The sequence below is a fragment of the Orbicella franksi genome, chromosome 3 (genome assembly GCF_964199315.1).
Source record: "Orbicella franksi chromosome 3, jaOrbFran1.1, whole genome shotgun sequence".
Taxonomy (NCBI): Eukaryota; Metazoa; Cnidaria; class Anthozoa; order Scleractinia; family Merulinidae; genus Orbicella; species Orbicella franksi.
Window position 1 is genome coordinate 18,740,001 of NC_138147.1, and position 24,190 is coordinate 18,764,190.

Genomic DNA, 24,190 nt, shown 5'->3' on the forward strand with positions numbered 1-24,190 from the left:
TCACAAGCTGCCAATATAGTTGAAGAGCTCAACTCCACACAGGAAGAAGCTGATACCAGGCTTATTGCCAGGCTGATACCAGGCCTACCAAGAAATGCAGCTCATGCAGCTAAATCACGCTACAAGGCGGTGGTTGTGGCATCAGAAGATACAGACGTATTCTTACTTTGCCTGGGGTTTAATTGCTTTATTCGGCATCCATGTATGTCAAATGTGGAGCGCAGACAAGATCTAGATATGCCAGTATCTCCAGTGTGGTGGCAGCCGTAGGAGAACTTTGCAAATGCCCAATTGGTATGCATGCTTTCATTGGGTGTGACACAGTGAGTGCTTCGCTGGAAGAGAAAAGATAAGAGCCCTAGGACTTGTCAAGCAACAGACATCTTACCAAGAAATGTTTAAGCAGCTGGGGATGAAATGGGTTCTATCAGATATGCTTTTTCAGAGCCTTCAAGAGTATACATGTAAGCTTTACTGATAACTGAGAATGATACTGATAACATTAATGAGCTGAGGTACAGGTTATTCTGCACCAAGAAGGGTAACATCGACTCCTCCCAATTACCACCTTGTGTCGACTGTTTGTTCAAGCATGCGGTTCGCGCAAACTTCCAAGCAGTCATTTGGAAGCGAAGTCTGCAAAGTTGCCAAGGGACGCGAACCCCACTGGTTTTGGCTGGCGCGAAGACGGTGATCACTTTGTCATTGACTGGTGATGAGCGGTGACCCAGCCCCTACAACCGTGCTAAAACTACTGTCTTGCTCGTGTACAAGCTCATGTCAACTTGCTACCTGCAGTTGCCTGGCAAATGGTTTGAAGTGCACGGATGTGTACAAACTATTAGACTGTGACAACAGATGTGAAGATTCTATCGAGGAGTTTGTCTCAGGTGACAGCGAAGAAGACGAAGAAATCTAACTTTAATTATCAATGTAACACATGTACAAGCAGTTTCTTATATCCTGAATAATTATTCATATTTAACATTTGGCAAGTTTAGCCATGGAAACCATCCAGGAACAATTTCTTTAAGTTAAAAATAAGTTGTTGACATAAGCTCTGAAAACGTTTGAGATTTTCAATAACTAAAAACCAGTGTATGTAACATGATTGTATTTGCATTTGCTTGTATTTGACCGTAGTAATCACATTTGTACCAGTTCTATCTGTTCAGCCCAACCGAGTCATTTGCAATTGATCACGTGATAAGCCTGGAATAGCTACTCATTTGACATGGCTATCATATACCAAACGAAGCAAGAGGAGTCAATGTAGTTTAGGACGAGCGTTCGAAGGTAACCAATGCAATTTACACGAGCACTTTCTTTTTTTTTTTCACATTTTCCGTCTTATTGTTCATATTTATAATTTGACAAGTGTTGCCATGGAAACCATTTAGGGATAATTCCTATAAGTCATATATAAGTTATTGGAATTAGGTCTGAAAACTGCGTTTGAAGTTTGCAATAACCAAAAATCAATGTATGTAACATTTTCAGGTTTGCATTTAACTATTATTAGGTATCTTTTTACCAATTCTGCTTATTCAGCCAAACCGAGTGACGTCATTTAATCACGTGATAATCCTAGTAAAGCTACTCCTTTGGCATGGTTATCATACACCAAAATAACCTAGAGATTATGTTGCGATCAGACATAGCTATGGCCGCGACACCTTAAGATCAAAGAGACGGATGTCCTGCCCCGAGGGAGGTCATATCTTGCCTAAGAGTGAATGGCCTTAGAAAAACATTTTTTTCATTTTTCTTCTGTTGCAATGTCAATCAAGTCTGAAATTTTGCAATGAATTAGATTTCATAACACAAGCACGCCCCCTGTACAGAGCTCTTGCTTCGACCTCAACATTTTCCTAATATGTCACCAAACGTTAACAGTTGTAATTATTCAGTATGGCCAACCAGCTTAATCGGTACGAATTTTAACGCTTTCAGTTTTCACAGTATACTGGAAATGACACGCAGCCGATTTGTTTTCAGCAGCAAAACGCACAGCCACAAGCTGCTTCGTCTTTCGTTACCTCCGAGTCTAGAGCAGCGTTCTGTTTCACAAAAGAAGCATCTTCGGGAGACAAAACTTCTAAATAGAAAAAGTCTAGCCAAAGAAAGCAATGGTGCTTTGATGATGAGAAAGTGCTTTGCAGCCGTTGGGCCGATAGTATAATAATTATCAGAATGGTATCGTATATCTTTTACGTCGCAAACGTGCAACCCCAGCAACCCTCTGCGGTTAAATGCCACAACAAACTTGTGTGACAATTTATGACGCGACAAAAACAAAAAAAGTCCAGTGCGACCCATGCCTTAGAGTATACACTAATGACATCCCATTGTCTTCGTTCTGCGTCTTCTAGAAATTCCTCCTTAATAGATGATTTTAAAACTTCGAGTACTAATAATCTTAACACCCCGAGGGATGGTATGTGCTTTGCGAATAAGATAAACAAGTGTGGTCGCTAATATCTAACTTCATAACCACTGATAGAGTGTGTTCAAGTGACGTCATAAAATTCTCAAATCCAAAAGTAGAGAGCCCCTGAATGTTTTATCCTCATCAGGCATAAGACGTATTAAATTTATATCTGTTTACAACTTTCCAGCTCAATATCGTCCTTCATTTGGAAACCAGCGCATTTTGCATTTCGGAGTTGTGGCGGTGCGTGACATGAAGCTAAGACCGCGTTTGTCGAAAAATACACAGTTATCTCGTGATTTCTGGCCATTTTAGGAAATAAAGTATTAGGAAAAGTGCTTGTGTGAATGTTTTTTGGTTCGATTCAGATAATCAGTTGTCTAGATAGCCAAAGTAGGTTCCAGACGTTTACAATAATTTCCGGCCGCCATATTGGAGAACGGCCTTCCTTATTTATCGTCTATAATATCACAATTTCTTGACTTTGTCCACTGAATGGTTTTTAATGTAATTTTGTATTGCGTGACAATGCACACACTCTATTGTATCAGGAGTATTAGTTATGCATAGGTCAATTTGAAAGGACTGAAAATGAGCTGTTATTCTCGTTGGCTCCGTTATCAGTTGAGTATGACCAAAAACTTCCCAAACATCGACGATTTTGAAAGAATTGCTATCTGCACCTAGGTAACATGTTTGTGCTCATATCACCGACAAGGTAGAGCTTCCGATTAGAAGCTTGAAAATCGTTAATTAAACAGGTCAGGAGGAGAATTGGGAGGTTATACCAGGTACTGACAAGAAATGACCGAGAATGAGGACCTTATTTCAACAGATAAACATTCGAGCCTATCAATCATAAGCTCCTCGCATACTTTACAATTAAGATTACTACGTGGGTAAAAGTAAATCCCATCACTTTTACGACCGTTAATTTGTCTCGCGGAACTATTTCAAAACTCGGTATATAGAGTTCGCGGTCAGTATTTGTATTATTCACGTATATGTTGTGTTGCTACTATGACGATAACAATTTAATAACAATTTTTGAGCAGGGTACATTCACCACATCAGTGGTTTTGAGAGCGATCCTGTATCTTACTCAAGACTTTAAATAGTATATAATGTTGGAAAGGCAAAGAAAAACTACATAACAACTATAAAAAAGATAAACTTATAGCAACGAGATGAAAAACAGGACTTCGTACGATAAAAAAAGAACTGAAAGCGAGATGGCGTCGTTCGATTTCTGCTGCACCTAGTGCTTAGGTGAAACTTTTCTCTCACTGTTTAGGACATCTCACACAATAAGACAAGTAATATCGAGAACATCAACCGGCTGTTTGATTAGTTCGCTGGTATTTGCTGCGTGATTGAAAAATTGTATCTGGGACTTGATCCTTCAATAGAATCTACGCATGACGGTTTCTTTACAAAAACGGATTGTTCACATGAATTTGAATTGCTACCTGCACATTATCCCAGAGTCAAGTACACGACAGTTCCTTCCACTCACGTTCAACTACCTTTACCTAATAACGGCGAACATTCCTGGCATTAAAGACACGTGCTATATTATCTGCTCTGTAATATTGCTTAAAAGTTCATGGAGGCTGAAACAATTCTCCTGCTCATCATACTCACAAGAAGTTTCTGGGATATGTGCTTCGTTATGTTCAGACAATTGTCTTTCTGGAGTAGAACGTTCTCCTCCCTGGTTGCATTCATAATAATTTTCCTCACTGTAACCTTCTTCACTGTGCCCCAATTCGTGTAGTTTCAGTGTTCTTACCCGACCAAAGCACTTGCCACATTGTTTGCACTGAAAGGGTTTTTCCCCTGTGTGCGTTCTTATATGTTCCTTCAGATGTCCAGCCAGAGTAAACGACTTTGCACACTGGCTGCATTCAAAAGGCCTCTCTCCTGTATGTGTTCGTTTGTGTACTTCCAGATTTCCTGAGAGGGTAAGCGATTTCTCACACTGATCGCATTGATACAGATTCTCTTCCGTGTGTATTCGTTTATGCAACTTCATGGTTACAGGATGTTTAAAACCCTTTCCACACTGAACACACTGAAAAGCCTTCTTGTTGGTGTGTATCCTGTTGTGGTTCTCTAAATCTGCTCGATCACGTTGTTGTACATTACCCACACACGGTATTTGATCAAACGAAGTCTCACACAGATCACTTTCAAAGGTAGCTTCCTTGTGTCGCCTTTCATGAAGTGCTAAACCTGGTTGATCTTTAAGACACTTCCCACACTGCTCACATTCAAAGGGCTTCTCGGTTGAATGTGTACTTCTACACTGGGTACGCTCAAACGGTCTTCCTTTTGCGTGTGTTGCTATATGTTCCTTCAGATGCCCTGCCCGAGTAAACGACTTGCCGCACTGGCTGCATTTAAAAGGTCTCTCTCCGGTGTGCGTCCTTTTGTGTACTTTCAGATTTCCTGACTGGGTAAACGACTTGTCACACTGGTTGCATTGATACAGATTCTCCCCGGTGTGTATACGTTTATGTGCCCTTAGAGTTACTTCATGTTTGAACGACTTTCCACACTGATCACATTCAATGGGCTCGTTTTCAGCATGTACTCTTTCGTGCTCCTTAAGTTTGCTTGCCGAGCAAAGACACTTCCCACACTGGGTACACTCATAAGGCTTCTCCCCAGTACGTGTCCTTTTATGTTGCTTTAACTGCACTACCTGATTAAACGACTGTTGAGACTGACTGCATTCAAAACGCTCCCCAGCTGCAATTTCCCCGTTAATTTCCTGTTGTACACTTCCTGTCTGAACAATGGACGTCTCGAGCTGATCTCTTTCAAACTCTGTGTCTTCTTTGTGTTCTCTTTCATGCTGTAAAAGGCTTTGTTCATCTTCAAAACACTTATCGCACTTGTTACATTTAACTGACTCTTGCTCTGTTGAACGTGTCAGTTTACATATGTGTTGCTTTAAGACCCTTGCCCGACGGAAAGACTGTCCACACTGATTGCACTCAAACGGTCTTCCTTTTGCGTGTGTTGCTATATGTTCCTTCAGATGCCCTGCCTTAGTAAACGACTTGCCACACTGGCTGCATTTAAAAGGTCTCTCTCCCGTGTGCGTCCTTTTGTGTACTTTCAGATTTCCTGACTGGGTAAACGACTTGTCACACTGGTTGCATTGATACAGATTCTCTCCCGTGTGTATACGTTTATGTACCCTTAGAGTTACTTCATGTTTGAACGACTTTCCACACTGATCACATTCAATGGGCTCATTTTCAGCATGGACTCTTTTATGCTCCTTAAGTTTGCTTGCCGAACAGTAACACTTTCCACACTGGGTACACTCATAAGGCTTCTCCCCAGTGCGTGTCCTTTTATGGTGCTTTAACTGCACTACCTGATTAAGTGACTGTTGAGACTGACTGCATTCAAAACGCTCCCCAGCTACATTTTCCCTGTTAATTTCTTGCTGTTCACTTCCTGTCGGAGCAATGGACGTCTCTAGCTGATTGCCTTCAAAATCTACGTTTTCTTTGTGTTCTCTTATATGTAATACTAGGCTTTGCTCATCTTCAAAACACTTATCGCACTTGTTACATTTAACTGACTCTTGCTCTGTTGAACGTGTCAGTTTACATATGTGTTGCTTTAAGGCCCTTGCCCGACGGAACGACTGTCCACACTGATTGCACTCAAACGGTCTTCCTTCTACGTGTGTTCCTACATGTTCCTTCAGATGCCCTGCCTGAGTAAACGACTTGCCACACTGGCTGCATTTAAAAGGTCTTTCTCCAGTGTGCGTTCTTTTGTGTACTTTCAGATTTCCTGAGTGGGTAAATGACTTCCCACACTGGTCGCATTGATACAGATTCTCTCCTGTGTGTATACGTTTATGTAACCTTAAAGTTACTTCATGTTTGAACGACTTGCCACATTCTTCGCATTCAATGGGCTCGTTTTCAGCATGCACTCTATCATGTTCCTTTAGTTTGCTTGCCGAACAAAAGCACTTTCCACATTGGGTACACTCATAAGGCTTCTTCCCAGTGCGTGTCCTTTTATGCTGCTTTAACTGCAATACCTGATGAAATGACTGTTGAGACTGACTGCATTGAAAACGCTCCCCAGCTGCATTTACCCTTGTAATTTCCTGCTGCACACTTCCTGTCTGAACAATGGACGTCTCGAGCTGATCTCTGTCAAAATCTGTGTCTTCTTTGTGTTCTCTTTCATGTAGTACTGGGCTTTGTTCATCTTCAAAACACTTGCCAGACTTGTTACATTCAACTGACTCTTTTTCTGTTGAACGGGTCAGTTTGCATGCATGTTGCTTTAAGGCCCTCGCCTGACGGAAAGACTGTCCACACTGATTGCACTCAAACGGCCTTCCTTCTGCGTGTGTTCCTATATGTTCCTTCAGATGCCCTGCCTGAGTAAACGACTTGCCACACTGGGTGCATTTAAAAGGTCTCTCTCCAGTGTGAGTTCTTTTGTGTACTTTCAGATTTCCTGAGTGGGTAAATGACTTTCCGCACTGGTCGCATTGATGCAAATTCTCTCCTGTGTGTATTCGTTTATGTAACCTTAAAGTTACTTCATGTTTGAACGACTTGCCACACTGATCGCATTCAATGGGCTCATTTTCAGCATGCACTCTATCGTGTTCCCTAAGTTTACTTGCCGAACGAAAACACTTCCCACACTGGGTACACTCATAAGGCTTCTCCCCTGTGCGTGTCGTTTTATGCTGCTTTAAATGCACTACTTGATTAAATGACTGCTGAGACTGATTGCATTCAAAACGCTCCCCAGCTGCATTTTTTCTGGTAATTTGCTGCTGTTCAATTCCTGTTTGCACAACGGAAGTCTTGAGCTGATTGCCTTCAAAATCTGTGTGTTCTTGGTGTTCTCTTTCATGTAGTAAAAGGCTTTGCTGCTGTTCAAAACGCTTACCACACTCGTTACATTCGAGTGACTCTTTCTCTGTAGAATGTGTCAGTTTACATGTATGTTGCTTTAAGCCCCTTGCCCGACGGAAAGACTTTCCACACCGATTACACTCAAACGGTCTTCCTTCTGCGTGTGTTCCTATGTGTTCCTTCAGATGCCCTGCCTGGGTAAACGACTTGCCACATTGGCTGCATTCAAAAGGCCTTTCACCAGTGTGAGTTCTTTTGTGATGTTTAAGATTTCCTGACTGGGTAAATGACTTGCCACACAGCTCGCATTGATGCAGATTCTCCCCCGTGTGTATTCGTCTATGTAGCCTTAAAGTTGCCGCATGTTTAAAAGACTTGCCACACTGATCACATTCAATGGGCTTATTTCCATCGTGCAGTCTTCCGTGTTCCTTAAGATTTCTCACCGATCGAAAACACTGGCCACACTGGGTACACTCAAACGGTCTTCCTATTGCGTGTGTTCCTTCATGTTCCTTCAGATGCCCTGCCTGAGTGAATGACTTGCCACACTGACTGCATTTAAAAGGTCTCTCTCCAGTGTGAGTTCTTTTGTGTACTTTCAGATTTCCTGACTGGGTAAACGACTTGTCACACTGGTTACATTGATACAGATTTTCTCCCGTGTGTAAACGTTTATGTGACCTTAGAGTTGTTGCATGTTTAAAAGACTTGCCACACTGATCGCATTTAAGGGGCTTATTTTTAGTGTGCACAATTTCATGCTCCTTGAGATTGCGCGCCCGACTGAAACATTTGCCACACTGTTTACATTCGAAAGGCTTCTCATCTTCGTCTGTCGTATTATATTGCCTTAGTTGTCTTTTCTCGGTCGACGTTTTTTCGCACTGGTTGCACAGAAAACCTTCCTCTTCTGTGTCTATTTGATTATATGACCTTAGTGCCTCAGCAACTTCAAAGCGCTTGCCGCATTGGCTACACTGAAGTGAGGCACTCCCATCATGTTCTTTTATATGTTTCTTAAAGGTGTTAACCCAACGGAAACACTTGTTACACTGCCTACACTTAAACGGTTTTTCTCCTGTGTGTATTCTTTCATGTTCCTTTAGATGTCCCGCCTGTCTAAATGATTTGTCACAGTAGTTACATTTGAAAGGTCTCTCTCCTGTGTGCGTTCTTTTATGTTGTTCTAGATTGCCAGCCTGGGTAAATGACTTATCACACTGGTCGCATTGATATGTTTTCTCTCCTGTGTGGAATCTTTCGTGTACTTTAAGGGTTGCTAAGTGTTTAAAACTTTTTCCACACTCCTTACATTCAACAGGTTTATCAGTCGCATGTATTCTTTTGTTTTCGTGCACTCTTCCTGCCTGTGGAAAACCCTTTTCACACTGATTACTTTCAAAAAGCTTCCCCACAGAGTGTGTTAGTTGATGTTGCTTTAGATGCTCTTCGTTGGTAAAGGACACGTCACATTGGTTGCATTGGAAACTGATGGAGATTCCTTCGCAACTAATTACAGGGCTTGTCACTACTTTAGTTGCACTCATTATGCTCCACTGAATAGTTCCAGTTTACTTTTCCGATGAGCAAAGTCTCACGTTTTCCTGGTTTCAATTCGCCTCTTAACACCACTTTGTAAACTACCGGGTAGGACACTGAGCCGCATCCCTAGCAACTGAAGAAGGCAAAAACATAAATATTCTACTCGCCGTTGTATACTACGATAACTTTTAACAAAACCAAACAAGGAAGGCTAACTTATTTTATTTATGTGACAAGTCAAATAATTCTCCCATTTTGATTGGCTCTTATTTATGACCAATTGGAGGACAGACGCATAGATGACGTCTTTAACATTTGTTGGTTTCTTTGTTGTATACAAAAAAGATTCCATGTTGCCGTGCGTCTGTTCAGTAATAGATCACAGAAGACGTCAAAATATGATAAGAACATCAGTGACACACGCAGCTATCGCTCGTATGGTGCTTTGTTGTTGTTACCACATTTTGACGACAACTGTGATCTACAGTATTACTGAACAGCAGCACGACAGCATGGACTCTATTTGATAAAATTATGTTTATCATCAGTTGTTGGTGTTAAGATCAACAAATAGACTCCATGTTGCCGTGCGTCTGTTCAGTAATAGATCAGAGAAGACATAATCGTCTTACGGTTCGTATGCCACTTTTTTTTTTCGTTTTTACCACATATTCTCAAAATAAATGCTGAGTATATTGCTTTCAAATAAAAATGATGAAATCAAATAATGTCCAGTCTGGAGAGACTGTTGTCACACACAGGATAAATTCAAACTAAATGTCAGATTTGGCGTAAATCGTAAATAAACAGTGGGTTGATAGCATAAGTTAACGTCAGGTTTCGATGGACTGATTTGTAACGAATAATGCATTCAAAATAACTAATTGGTGTAAAACAACCAATGTATTTCAAAAATAAGTGACAGGTCTGGGAATTCAATACGGATAAGATCTGGAATAAGATTAGGACCATGAAAAGGATCATGAAAACGATTTCTTAAAGGATCCGAAATAAGATTTGGAAGTTGAAAAAGATTAACACTGTGAATAGGATCTCAAATAAGATTTTTGAAAATGATTAGGATCTGGAATAGGATCTGGCAAAGGATTAGGACCTTGAAGAGGATCATGAATAGGATCTTTATTACAATCTGGAATAGGGCCTTGAATAGGATCTTGAATAGGATCTTGAAAGGATCTTGAAAGGATCTTGAATAGGCTCTTGAAAGGATCTTGAAAGAATCTTGAATAGGATGTTGAATGGGATTATGAAAAGGGTCTTGAATAGGATCTTTAGTAGGATCTTGAATAGGATCTTGAATAGGATTTTGAATAGGATCTTGAAAGGATCTTGAATAGGATCTTGAAAAGGATCTTGAAAAGGATCTTGAAAAGGATTTTGAAAGGATCTTGAATAGGATATTGAAAAGGATCTTGAAAGAATCTTGAAAATGATCTTGGAAAGGATCTTGAATAGGATCTTGAAAAGGATCTTGAAAAGGACCTTGGAAAGGATCTTGAATAGGATCTTGAATAGGATCTTGAAAGGATCTTGAATAGGATCTTGAAAAGGATCTTGAAAAGGATCTTGAAAGGATCTTGAATAGGATATTGAAAAGGATCTTGAAAGAATCTTGAAAATGATCTTGGAAAGGATCTTGAATAGGATCTTGAAAAGGATCTTGAAAAGGACCTTGGAAAGGATCTTGAATAGGATCTTGAATAGGATTTTGAAAAGGATCTTGAAAGGATCATGAATAGGATCTTGAAAAGGATCTTAGAAAGGATCTTGAATCGGAACTTGAAAAGGACCTTGGGAAGGATCTTGAATAGGATCTTAAAAAGGATTTTGAATAGGATCTTGAATAGGATCTTGAAAAGGATCTTGAAAAGGATCTTGAATAGGATCTTGAAAAAGATCTTGAAAAGGATCTTAAAAAGGACCTTGGAAAGGATCTTGAATAGGATCTTGAAAAGGACCTTGGAAAGGATCTTGAAAGGATCTTGAATAGGATCTTGAACAGGATCTTGAAAAGAACCTTGGAAAGGATCTTAAATAGGATCTTGAAAAGGATCTTGAGTAGGATCTCAAATAGGATCTTGAAAAGGATCTTGAATAGGATCTTGAAAAGGATCTTAAAAAGGACCTTGGAAAGGATTTTGAATAGAATCTTGAGAAGGTTTAGGATCTTGAATGGGATCCTGAATAGGACCCTGAATATGATCTTGAAAAGGATTTTGAATAGAATCTCTAATAGGATTAGGATCTACATCAGGTTGCTAAATAGGATTAGGATTCTAATCAGGATCCTAAATGTAAATAGGAGTAGGAACCTAGTCAAGATCCCGAATAAGACTGATCAGGAAGTGTAGGTTAGAAATGGGATCCTACAGACGATCTTGCATTCTATAGTTGTTCAAGAATCCAATCTGCTTGCAGGTAGGCAAAACAATTATGGTCTGATCGTAACAGTCTGTATTTCATACAAAACGTGAAGTAGGGTGCTGTTGTTTTATTTTATTTTTTTAAAACTGTATTATCAAAGATCAGGGATCCCACTGAATTTTTGATGACAATGATTCTACATTAAATCCTGTTGTGACATTAGTGAAAATGAATGAAACATGAGTGTGCACTCAGGTGACCAGGAGTAAAAAAATACACCAATACAAAAAGAGAGATGTAAGAAAATTCAAAACTGCCCTAAAAAATGATCACAGACCAGCATATAAAGAGAAGATTTGTGTTTACAAAAGTAAAGAGGTTGTAATACTTGTACGTATGCTCTCTTTTTAACTCTTTTACTCGTACATGTACATGTTATATGTAATGAGCATTTCTTCATACATGTACATGTACAGTGCATATCTGTTTGAACAACCTTTTTCTTCCATGCCCACTTTACTGGTGATAGCTTTTAGTTACAGGTTCTGTAGGTCCTTGAGATATTGAGATATTGTTTGTTCAAGTTCCATTATTTCTTAACATCCCCCAAGTACAATGTAGTGTGTCATTGATCAATTTTCACTAAAGAGTAATTGACATAACATCATTTTTAAATCAAGAACATACATGTACCAGGGTTGTCCCTAACAGCCCACAGCCAGCAGAACAAATTGGCGATTTGTTCATACACGACAGCTACTTTTTTGAAAAAAAAAAAAAAAAAAAATATATATATATATATATATATCAAGGGAAATGAGTTAACCTAGTTTTTTGGTTAAAGTGGATAAATTAATGGAAGTAATTTTCTGACGTAAACATAATCTGGTTGCTGATACATAATTTATAAAATAAAATTTAAGTGGCGATATTGTGGTTTTTTGTTTTTTTTTCTTTACTGAGAAATCACTGTGTTGTTGAAATAAATTCACTACATATCTGGAATCCACACCTGTCCCTTTTCAGCGCATGTTTTCTGCCACGCATTGCATGCAAGGATTAATGCACGCACAGATTTCATAACAGCACAATGGAACACCAAGCGTCATTAATGCAATACTTTGGAGTGCCGGGAGTGGAAACAAAAAAGAAAACAGGAGAAGTGGAAGGTAAATATTTACAAACAAAAAATACGACAGGTTGTAATAATCATGAAAGTCATAATTTCAATTTCCAGGTCTGTAAACAAACAGCAGCTCTAAATTCAGGAGTGAAGATGAGAAGAGAGATAATTTTGTGGCAAGTTAGGAAACAGAGGAAATAGCTGTTCTGTTCCCGTGGATACCTCTTCAAACACCTCTTTAAAAAGCCATTCACTTGCTGTTTATTTCAGCCACTGCTTCTGGAAAAAAAAAATCTTCCCCTTTCAAAAAGTTCAGAAAAAAATATTACGTTGTTCTCACGACATTTATCCATTCAAGACAAGGTAAACATCCATTTGAAAAAACCTTGAAAGACCAGGAAAAAATTGCGAAAGCTGAATAGCGAAAGCTGACACGCTTTAAAATGCTGCAAGATTTGAAGAAATCAGCCAATAGTCACAGTCACTAAGATAATCAAAATTTGTGCACAGAATCAAGGAAACCAGGACCTCCAATTTCAAAAAATTTCACGGGGGAACAAGTCCCTGGACCCCCTTCTCCCCCCCCCCCCCCCCTTTGGCACTCAGTGGTTACTCATCAGCTATATTAAAATTTTTCCAGCTACTTCAAATCTTACAGACAACACTGAACATACTAATCAGAAGTAATTTAGAATGGCGACGTGTAATTTGAAATGTCAGATTTGGGCAGGCAGATTTTAATAAATGGTGGGTGCAGATTGAATGTTGCATTGGATAGGCTGAGTTTACAGCCAGTTTCATTACACAGTGTGTGTAGACCTGCATTTTCAAAATGAAAGTCGCCTGTTGTGATTTGTAAATCATGCCTCAGATTATTAGTCAGCCAGTTTTCGTGGACATGGTGAAACCTATAGAGATACATGGCTGTATTAAGTTAGAGTGAGATTGCAGATGTGGATAATTGGCAACCTTCTATTAATAGTTAATATGCACACAGAAACATGATTGTGGTCAAGCAGACAAATCATGCTGGGCAAATCATGTTTAGTGACATGATTTGCCAGACACAATTCAACCTGCGTGTTTTGGTATTCACATGATGATGGCAAGTATACATCATACATAGTGCTGGACATAAAGGGAAGTCATAGCAAATTAAACAAAACGCTTGTGAATTTGCTAGAGTCAGGTGATTATTGTGATTTGTCAGATCATGACTGCAAATCATGACAGCAAGATCAAGTGAAATTAATTGTCAGAGTTGCACAAGATGATTTTGAAATAAAATTACAAAATAAGTGTCAAGTTCGAAATAATTGCCAGGTCTACTGGTGCTGATTGCACATTCAATAATCAAAATTCAAAATAAATATCAGATCTGGACAGGCCAGTTTTGAATACATTTGACTCTCCTCGAGTTATAAACATGTGTACATGTATGCTGAACTCCAGCCCATTTTCCCTGGATTTTCCCTCATTTTTCAGCTATTGGTTATCTCATGTTGTTTCCAAAATGTTGCAAAATTCAATATTAGTATATTGGAAATCGTGGGATAAAATATATTTTCCTATTTCAATAATAAAAAAAAAAAATTTAATTTTGGTTTAATAGTTGGACTGTATACATACACTGTATGTAGAACAGTTTAATTCTATAGACGTTTTCATTGGAATTTTTAAAATATACTTTCATTCAATAAAATATTAATATTTTCAATAAAATCGTGTAGTAACCTTAAACCTGGTTGCTTAGCTTAAAAATGGTGACTGCTCTGACTGACTGCATGTGGCATGAGTTTTTCTTAGCTCTTGCTCATCTGCCCAACATCTGCGAGTACAATGGTTTGAATGGCAAGATGTAAGATGTAAGAATGTAAGATTTTCCCTCAGCAGTAGTGATATTTAATCATTTAGACGTGACTTTATCAGTTCTTAGAAGTGTTTCAGATGGTGTCATAAACATTTGGCTAGTACTGAATACATTCCAAAAACTTTGTTCATGCATTTCTGAAATACACTTCTTTGGTGAAAAAGATGGAAGAAATGTGGCTGGGAGCCACCAGTATAGCCTAATATATACACCTTATTCCAAAACGGCCACCATTTAAGTATTCTTTTGTTTTCTTGCAAATTAGCCCTTGTTGCCTCATTCTTAAACTCGAAATTCAAAAGAATATTTCCCTTAAACGAGGCAACAAGGGCTAATTTGCAAGTAAACAAAAAAACGCTAAGATGGAGGCCATTTTGGAATAAGGTGTATAAATGTAGGTCCACGTTCGGTTACTGTTAATGGGGTAGGAAGGTCATGATTCAGGAACTCTTGGAAAACCTAAGAAGCCTCTGTTGCATCTGGATATTGCCCGTATGCTGCAAGGTTCTCCGCAGACCATTCCAAAGAGAGTAGAAGACTATAGATTTAACTGTGGAAGGTGGTCTGATATTGACAACAATCAAGTTGTGAAGGTGAATTAATCAACATGACACGAGCGTGGGACAAAGAAAAATTCCGAGTCCCCAACAGGAATCAAACCCATGACCTCCCGAACACCGGGCGGGCGCTCTACCCACTGAGCTACGAGAACTCATGGAGAGCAAGGTCATTTAACTGAGTTCATATATGACAGGTGTCCTGCATACTGCTAGGATCAATGCCATCGAAGTCATCGTGAGTAGTGATAAGTTAATAAAGATGATGAATTTTAAGCTCGGTGATGAAATGTGAAGGTGACACCTGTTTTTTGTTTTTTCTTTCTTTGTCCCACGCGTGTGTCATGTTGATTAATTCACCTTCACATTTCATTACTGACCTTCAAATTCACCATCTTTATTAACTTATCACTACTCATGATGACTTCGATAGCGTTGATCCTAGCAGTATGCAGGACATCTGTCATATATGAACTCAGTTAAATGACCTTGCTCTCCATGAGTTCTCGTAGCTCAGTGGATAGAGTGCCTGCCAGGTGTTCGGGAGGTCATGGGTTCGATTCCTGTTGGGGACTCAGAATTTTTCTTTGTCCCACGCTCATGTCATGTTGATTAATTCACCTTCACATTTCATTACTGACCTTCAAATTCACCATCTTTATTAACTTATCACTACTCACGATGACTGCGATACCGTTGATCCTAGCAGTATGCAGGACACCTGTCATATACAGTATGAACTCAGTTAAGGTCATTCCTCACATTTGCATTGCGCATCCTTACTGCGCATAATTTATGGCGTCATTAGTGCGCGGTTGTGCACGGCATATTGAAAACATGACGGATTTGCCTTGATATTGAGCTCTGTCAGTTGAAAAATGGCTCTAGTTCACCAACGAGCATGGGCACCCCAATTTTTTTTCCAGTCGTTGTAATCAACTAATCATAAGCTTTGCGTGAGAAAAGACTGATCTAATTTCTATTGCTGAAAATTGAATAAGAAAAATAGCAAATACATTGTGGTCTTTTCTATTTTGTAGACGGTAGCCACGTCAAGAAATTTGGTTCAAATTTTTAATCAAGGATTTAGCTTTCTGTCTGAATCAAACTTAAACGTTTATTTATGGTCCGACACAATGTATTGACTGTAGTTTAATGCGTGTTCTTACGAGTCCAGGCTTACAAAGATGTTACAATTACTGGGAATGCGTTCTTATAATAAGCATTAAATAATGCAAAAATGGGGCATTTTCAATGCCTCACTGCTCCTTAATGAGCATGGGCACCCCCCTTTTTTATTTCAAAATTGAAGTTATCATATGACAAATATTCAGCGGACAAAGTTTGAACCAAAATCTATTGTCACTTTTATTTCAGAGGAATTACCTTAAATGACCTTGCTCTCCATGAGTTCTCGTAGCTCAGTGGATAGAGCGCACGCCTGGTGTTCGGGAGGTCATGGGTTCGATTCCTGTTGGGGACTCAGAATTTTTCTTTGTCCCACGCTCGTGTCATGTTGATTAATTCACCTTCACATTTCATTACCGAGCTTAAAATTCACCATCCTTATGAACTTATCAACAATCAAGTTGATGCCATTATAAGATGAACATTTCAGGCCATGGGGTAGCTTTATCAGGCAATCCTATATTATAGGCCATAAAACTAAGGTTCTTGGGGTACCTCTTACAAAAGGACCAAGTGCATGCTACATGTTCCATAAATTGTATAGATCAGGCTACTCTTCAATGCTCATGCTGCTCTTCGATGGGCAGCAGTCATAACACAGAGTTCACAGCACACTCTGGCAAAATCCTTGTGGCATATAGACTGAAACCACAGCCACTATGGTAATGCTGGATTTTCAAGAATGGTAAAAAAAAAAAACAACAACAACAACAAATTTGCACTTAGTACCCCTGTCTAGGGTCTAGAGGGGTGAAGAGATAGGAAGCTTTATTACAGTACCCTTACACAGAATCAAAGAATCATACATCTGTGAAGGGATGTGTTTTTATGTGTATCATTCCTCTTCAGTTTATGGTGTAATTTATGCACTAGACTGTGGAGAAAGGAGGTTTCCTACGAAGAAACATTTGTTCTTGCAATGTTTCTCTTGCACTACATATTTCTACCAATATAATAAATTTTGCCCTTGAAGAATATTGCAGCGTACCAAATTTGCAACCAGTGACAGCTGAAAGCAACTGGCCACCAAAAAAAAAGTGGGCAGATGGTATGATAAATTGGTGACACTCTGCTGATCTCACTATACATCAACAAATACATTTACATGTAGGATTGTAAACTTAGCATACATGCTGTACCATTGACTGGTGACAAAACAACCAATAACAATCAACACTTTTTGACATGCAGAACGAGTAAACAATTCCACAAAAACACACACTTTAAGGATAGGTCAATACCGATTCCAAATAGTCCATACCCGTGATACCAAAGTCACATCAGAAAATATCATCTATACAACCGAAAAGTGTTGATTCTTTTGAAACTCCATGTGACCTGGGCATGCTTTATCCATTCCTGAGCCAGCATTCCTCTGGTCAGTACTGAAGGAAGAGCACATGTTATGGAGGACTGAAATGTGAGTAACAAAGGTCAAGCAGTTAGATGTATTAACAATGTTCTCGTTGATAAACTGAAATCTTTGATTTTTTTGTCTGTGTTGTTGATGCGGCTATGGAGCACTGAACAAAAATCAACATTTACAGAATAAGACAACCTTGCATTTGGTCAAGCAAAACTGGTGACTTACCACTTAACTCAGTGATGCCACAGTACTGATATTGACGGAAGAGCACAGTTGTGTGCAGTGTTACGGAGAACTGAAATGTGAGTAAAAAAGGTGAAGCAGTTACATGTATTAACAATGTTCTCCTTGATAAATTGAAGTCTTTGATTATTTTTGTCTGTGTTGTTGATGCAACTATTGAGCACTGAACAAAAATCAACATTTACAGAGTGAGACAACCTTGCATTTGGTCAAGCAAAACAAGTGACTTACCACTTCACTCAGTGATGCCTCAGTACTGTAGCGATATCCATATCAAAGAAACAAGCCAGTATCATACTTGGTTTGGCATCGGTTTGAAAAAACTGTACCAGCCCATCCTTATCATACTTTGTGGAGTCACTGTGCTACCAAGCTTTGGACTCTATCACTCTCTGCTATCAGCGACTAACAAGATCCAGAAAGATTGAAATGCAGTATTCCTAAGCATCAAGGTCACCCACCACCTTACGAAAAGACTACCAGCAGTATCCAAAAATGAGAGCAATGAAACCCACAACATGAAGCTACATGTAGCTAAACTCCTTGATATGGAGAACTCCTAAGAACCACTGCCTATCAAATATAGACCAAGCACTCGCACAAGTCGAAAAATCGATTTTGCTCATTTTTTGCCCATAATTGGCTCTAGCTAGAAAACAAACAGACCATAGTTAGTTTCTGCCAATACAGGTTTTTTTTTGCAAAAAAATTGCGAAAAACGATTTTGCCACTATTGGGCTCAAAATCTACTTCCAGTTTTGCTGAATTTTCTAAATATTTGATCGCATCGCATACCACACAACAGCTACTTGAGAATACTTCAATGATTTCTATATTCAATTCAGGTCTTCAAGGTACGACTGAACGAAAAATAAGATAAATCGAAGTTAGTTATGAGCCCAAAACGAGCTCAAACAGACACACAAAATTTGACAATGTGCTGAAAGCAAATTATAGCACTAAAATGTCGCCATATTTTTCTATGGGCTATATGTTTAAATGCCATAAAAACACTTTCTATGGGTTAACTATACACCCACCTGTTTGAAAGTCAACAAATATCTCTGGGGAAATTGTTTGAACTTATTTTGGGTTCATAACTAACTTCGATTTATTTTATTTTTCACTTAGTCATACCATGAAGACCTGAGCTGAATAATTGTAAAATCCATTGAAAGATTCTCAAGTAGCTGTTGTGCAGAGTGCAAAGCAAGGAAATATTCAGAAAATTCAGCAACACCATAAGTAGATTTTGAGCCCAATCAGAGCAAAATCATTTATGGCATATTTCTACCAAAGAAGGCTGCATTAGCAGAAACTAACTATGTTCCATTTCTATTCTTATTAGGACCTACACTTATCTGTGGGCAAAATCCAGGCAAAATCAATTTTTTGACTTGTGCCATTTATCGGTGATTTTGGTCGATTTTTGTAGGCATTCACTCCTAAATTCTCAAATTTTATCGAATGAAAGTATATTTTATCAAATTAAATACCTGCATACTTTATTGAATAAAATTATAATATTTTTTGTTCAATAAAATTATTTTAATTAGAAAAAACAAATTTCCTTTTCAACTATTAAACCAGAATTAAAATTCATGATATAAATGTATTTTGTAAATACATGTATATTATTTTATCAAATGAAAGTATATTTTTGGGTGAAAATATACTTGATTAAATGACAATATATTTTATCAAATGAAAATAATTTTTTATCCAATGGAAATACATTTGATGAAGTGAAATCATGTTTTATGGAACGAAAATAAATTTTATCAAATGAAAATATGTTTGCAACATCATATAGTGCAACATTTTGGCAACCATAATCTTGCACTTTATTGGCTATTTCTGCTGAATGTCTGCTGAAACAAACAGCTACATGTATCTATGTAGACCTGTTACTGCATGCTTCAGAATGCTGGAAGACTGCAGAGAGCCTGCACTTTGTAGACTTTGATACTGCTTTTAAAATTGTTCAAATATCATTGTCATTCATTTTATTGTACTGTCACCTCAATTAATCTTAGCAAATACCATAAAGCCTTTATTACATGGATCTTGTACAGTGTTTGGGTAATGCATGACATGATAATTTGTTGTTGTCGCTTCTTTTTCCTGGAGTACGATATTAAAGTTATGTTACAATATTTTGTTTTAACCAATCTTATCTTGGAAGTTGAAAAAAAAAATTGAAGACACCAAAATACTGCACAGGCCTGGGTTTTCAACGAGTATGCTACGTAAATGTGAAGTGTTTGTAAATCTACCAACAAGCGTCTATTTAACAAGTGTTGTCATTGATTTTGAAGTGACACACAATAGTAGCAGTCATATTGATCACCTTGAAAGATGACTGGCTTTAATTTTATTAAAACAATGATATGGCACCAATTGGCTAGATCTTAGTAACCTCCAGGTACTCTCTGTCCAACTTATCTTCTATGGACACAAGGAAAGAAATCTGCTGTTTGTTCAGCAGAAGTTTGTTTAGAGATGTATAACAAGCCAAATGAATGTCTGCATAGGAGGTTACATATATATTGTCCCTGCCACCAGCGGCAAGTGTAGCAAATGTGTGACTGTATACTGTTCATTAACAGCTCGATGATGATGATGATGACGACGATGATGATGTGACGACGACGACGACGACGACAACAACAACAACAACATTCATTCTCAATTAAATAAATGCTTGCTACAGTGTATGTCCTGGGGTCAGGGGGCCAGGATAAGCTCTGATATATACATGTAGGACTGATACAGTCGAAGCTCTCTGAACACCACGGGAATTGGAAAAGGTGGTTGTAACCAGAGTTGGTCACTTACAAGAATGACCTCTTGTAAGCGACAGTATGGTAAAACTATAGAGGATGGCCGCTTACGAGATCTTTAGAAACTCATTAATAAGTCATAAAGAAAAAAACAAAATAAATTAATCTTTAACCCACTGGCACTCAAATGAATTGTACACGACCCAATCCTAAATCCCTATATGATTTTTTAACATTTCAGAGCGAGAGTGACTGCTAAAAATAAACCATATGTACAGTAACCTCACACACAACATCAGGTTCAAGAAATTGTTTATTTAAAGTTGAATAAATGATTAGGGCCAAAATATTAAAACAATATCAACAAAAACAAATCAACCTGATACACGTATGTAAACCTGGCAGGGAAATAAGAAATTATATTACTTCTTTGCCACACGACAAAATGCCCAAACAGAGGCTGAAAAAATTGAATAGGTGAAACAAATTAATTACTTGACTTTGGAGGACATTAGCAAAACCAAAAATATAACAGAATTTCCACTCCAATACTATAATGGCTAACATCTAAGAAAACAAATGGCAAATAAAAGCGAAAGATACAAGGACAAACCAATTTGAAAACAAGAAATCAAATAAGTTCTTCACTGTGCAACAAAATACAATACGTGAAGCCCAGGCATAGCCCAGGTATAGCCCAGGCAATCGAAGATTGATATCAATTGCTGATACCAATGGATGAAAATCAATCAGGAATAAAGTTGTGAGTTGTGAGTGAAGCAAAATAAACAACATTACAGAGTCAGTGTCCTAGTGATTTCAATTATTTGCATTAGGAAGAAACGTAAGAATAGATCTTGGAGTAGGACAGAAGGAAAAATATAATTTAGTGGCATAGCAGTAATCACTTTGTCGTCAGAAATATTCAACAGGAACAACACATGAAAAAGAAGAAGCAGTTTTTTGTATTTCTTGTCTTCATAAAACAAGGCCTCGACCTGTGAATAATGGGACTTGTATAAAAGTCATACAGTGAAACCTGTATTAAGCGGACACCCATGGGAGCCTCCCTAGTGTCCGCTCTAAGTAGGTTCTAATATATTGTGCAACAATATTTAATTATTAATCCTTTTGTAACTCAGTGTAACACAGTGTCAGATCAAAGACTGCTCATAGCACAATGTTCAGTCAGTCAATGCATCAATCTGAAATAATCAGCTTAGCTTTAAAACGACATCACTGAACAATGTTAAGGAGTCTGAGCTGAGCTTTCAGAAGTAAAAAGCCCTTGAAGTGTCTGCTTATTGCAGGTTTTGTGCAGCAAAATGGCTTAATATTGGTGTCCGCGTTTGCTTAAGGTTATTTCGCTGAAATAGAACCTGCACTCAGATTTTTGTGAAACTTTGCTTATTGATTGTTTATATTATAGGAACTTAAATTTTGAAATAAAAATGAGGTGTCCCCATGTTCATTTAGGAGCAAAAGCACCTTGTTTATACCCGTATAAATCCTTATAATAGCACCATGATTGTAGTTACGATTGCTTGCTAAATTCACGTTTCCAACGATTGCTTTTTGTTCTACACTGAGAATTGGTCCATATTTATTTTACGCAGAGAAATTTATTACTAAATTTAAAACAACAAAAAAAATGATAGGTCACCATACTCGTTTGCGAGTAAATGACGATTTACCTCTATGGTGAGGTCCAGCTGTAAAGAAAAAACCGCCATTTTTTAATGTGCGTGCGCTAATCACACGTGAAATTATGCACAGTAGGGATGTGCAATGCAATACTAGGGAATGACCTTAACAGAGGTGTCCACTGAATGCAGGTTTATTTCATAGTAAATGTAGGAAGAAAATTTTGGGACTCAACCTGGTGTCCACTTAATAGAGGGTGTCCACTTAAGACAGGTTTCACTGTAGTGTTGATAACGATAGTAATCATTGTAATAATAGGTAGGTAGGCAGGCAGGCAGGCAGGTAGGTAAAGTCTGCATACGAGCCAAGTGGCTCATCAGGCCAGAGCTTATCCCGGTTTCAGCAGCATGAAGCGACTAGAAGTATTTTTACTCCCCCCTGGGTGAGATGCTAGTCGATCACAGGGTTACCCCCAGCATTTATCTTGCCCATAACCATTTATACACCTGAGTGGAGAGAGGCACCATGAGAGTAAAGTGTCTTGCCCAAGAACACAAAACAATGGCCCTGGCCAGGGTTCAAACTCGGACCACTTGCTACAGAGTCAAGCACACTAACCATGAGACCATCATCATGCCATATCTCAAGCTTGGGTTGAGGTGCATATTTCAAACTATTGAGCTATTGGACTATGTCATGAATGTGTGTCTTGTGTTGTTCCAGGTATTATTATAATTTTACACACTAACAAAGTTGTCTTTGAATAGTCCGGGTAATTACTGTCAATTTTTGTTTAATAGATAACACTTGATAGGAATTATCAATTGTTGTCCATTTTTGGAAATTGATAGCAGTTGATAAAGAAATTTTCCTGTGAGTTATCGATTGTTATTGATTACCGATAGCAATCAGCAATTGATATCAATTGATATTGATTGAATCGACTGATTTCCGATATTGACTTCTAATAAATTGACGAAGTCTGGTATAACGCAGCGAAAGAAAGATGAAAGTCATAAATCAGAAAGACAACAAAAACAAGCCAATTATTTTAAGATCAGTTGTATTTCAACTGTGTTAAAATAGTGGCCACTTCTTTTCCTGGCAGTCCTGTAGAAGCTGAATAAATTAAATATGCAGAACTCCAGTGTGCAAGTTTCTGTTCACTTTTAAAACCTAAAATTCCCCCAAATACAGGGAACGAAATGAAAGAACTGCAAAAGGAAGTTAAGGTATTTTGAAGGAGGACTAAGGTCACTCAAAGTCTTCTGAAGATAGTCAAAGGTAATTGGACGTTTTCCCAGCACTTCTGAGGATCACCCAAAATAAGCACAAGTTTGTAAATTTTTCTGACTATAAATTGCACTTGCCCTACAGGTTGTGCAATTTTGTTAGCCTCTGAAAAATTTACTTGTGCTTATTTACTCCAACTTGCACTCAAAATCATGTGATTACCTCTACAAATGCGGTGCTTTAAAACACACCTTTAAACGAAATAAATGTTATTTAAGTTTGTTACTGCTATTCGAGGTTCTCGACTCAATATAAACATAACCGCATTTTGACGCAAGGTTTCTGTCGAACAAGTGTAATTGAGTGATCCCATCGTACAAACTGATCATTCTCGCAGCGATATTGCTTTAGTTTATAGCGAAATTGCTGACAAACTTTCAGTTTCTAGGTAAGGTAGGCTTAAGTGTATAAACCCTCGATACACAGTACAATCCTTTTGATCTAGGAACTTCAACTTTAAAAAAATACCTTCGAGTTAACAGGAGCTCAGGAGTAATAACGCTGCCAAAGTAAGCTTATCAACAAAGACAATGCTAACATGCTGTACTTAGTTTGTTTCATTAAGTGGCGTCGCTTTCCCAACATTCCCTTTCTAATTTGCTCGCCATTTTCCACAGCAACAGTTAAACGGATGAATGGAGACCGAAAAACAGAGATTACAACATGGACTAACATTTTTTCGTCATGATTTAAGTATTTAAGCATAGCTCTTACCTTTACTGAAGCAAACGAATCAATAAAGCGAGCAACAACACTCCAAAGAACTCCAAAACTACAATACCACGACCAAATGGAGAGAAGCCATTCCTAAACTGGTACCCAATCTTTTCTCCATGATGAGAAGATCAG

The 24,190-nt window shown here is 38.3% G+C and overlaps 1 protein-coding gene across 2 annotated transcripts; it reads right to left on the reverse strand.

Annotated features, from left to right (window-relative positions):
• Nucleotides 1-3,447: 3,447 nt before the first annotated feature.
• Nucleotides 3,448-24,156, reverse strand: LOC145482569 (uncharacterized). 2 transcript variants are annotated; one of them, XM_081461164.1, is made up of 2 exons: nt 24,056-24,156; nt 3,448-9,022 (listed from the first exon to the last, which is right to left on the reverse strand). In XM_081461164.1, the coding sequence occupies exon 2, from the start codon at nt 8,892-8,894 to the stop codon at nt 4,002-4,004; it is 4,893 nt and encodes a 1,630-aa protein (XP_081317290.1). In that variant the 5' UTR covers nt 8,895-9,022; nt 24,056-24,156; the 3' UTR covers nt 3,448-4,001. The 2 variants fall into 2 exon arrangements, 1 of the variants encoding a protein (XP_081317290.1); XR_014048779.1 differs by lacking the exon at nt 3,448-9,022 and adding an exon at nt 15,405-18,026 and having other exon boundaries at nt 24,056-24,146.
• Between the last annotated feature and the right edge of the window lie 34 nt (nt 24,157-24,190).

Bases quoted from the DNA above. Each gene is read 5' to 3' on its own strand.
- LOC145482569 (XM_081461164.1), bottom strand. From the start codon at position 8,894: ATGAGTGCAACTAAAGTAGTGACAAGCCCTGTAATTAGTTGCGAAGGA.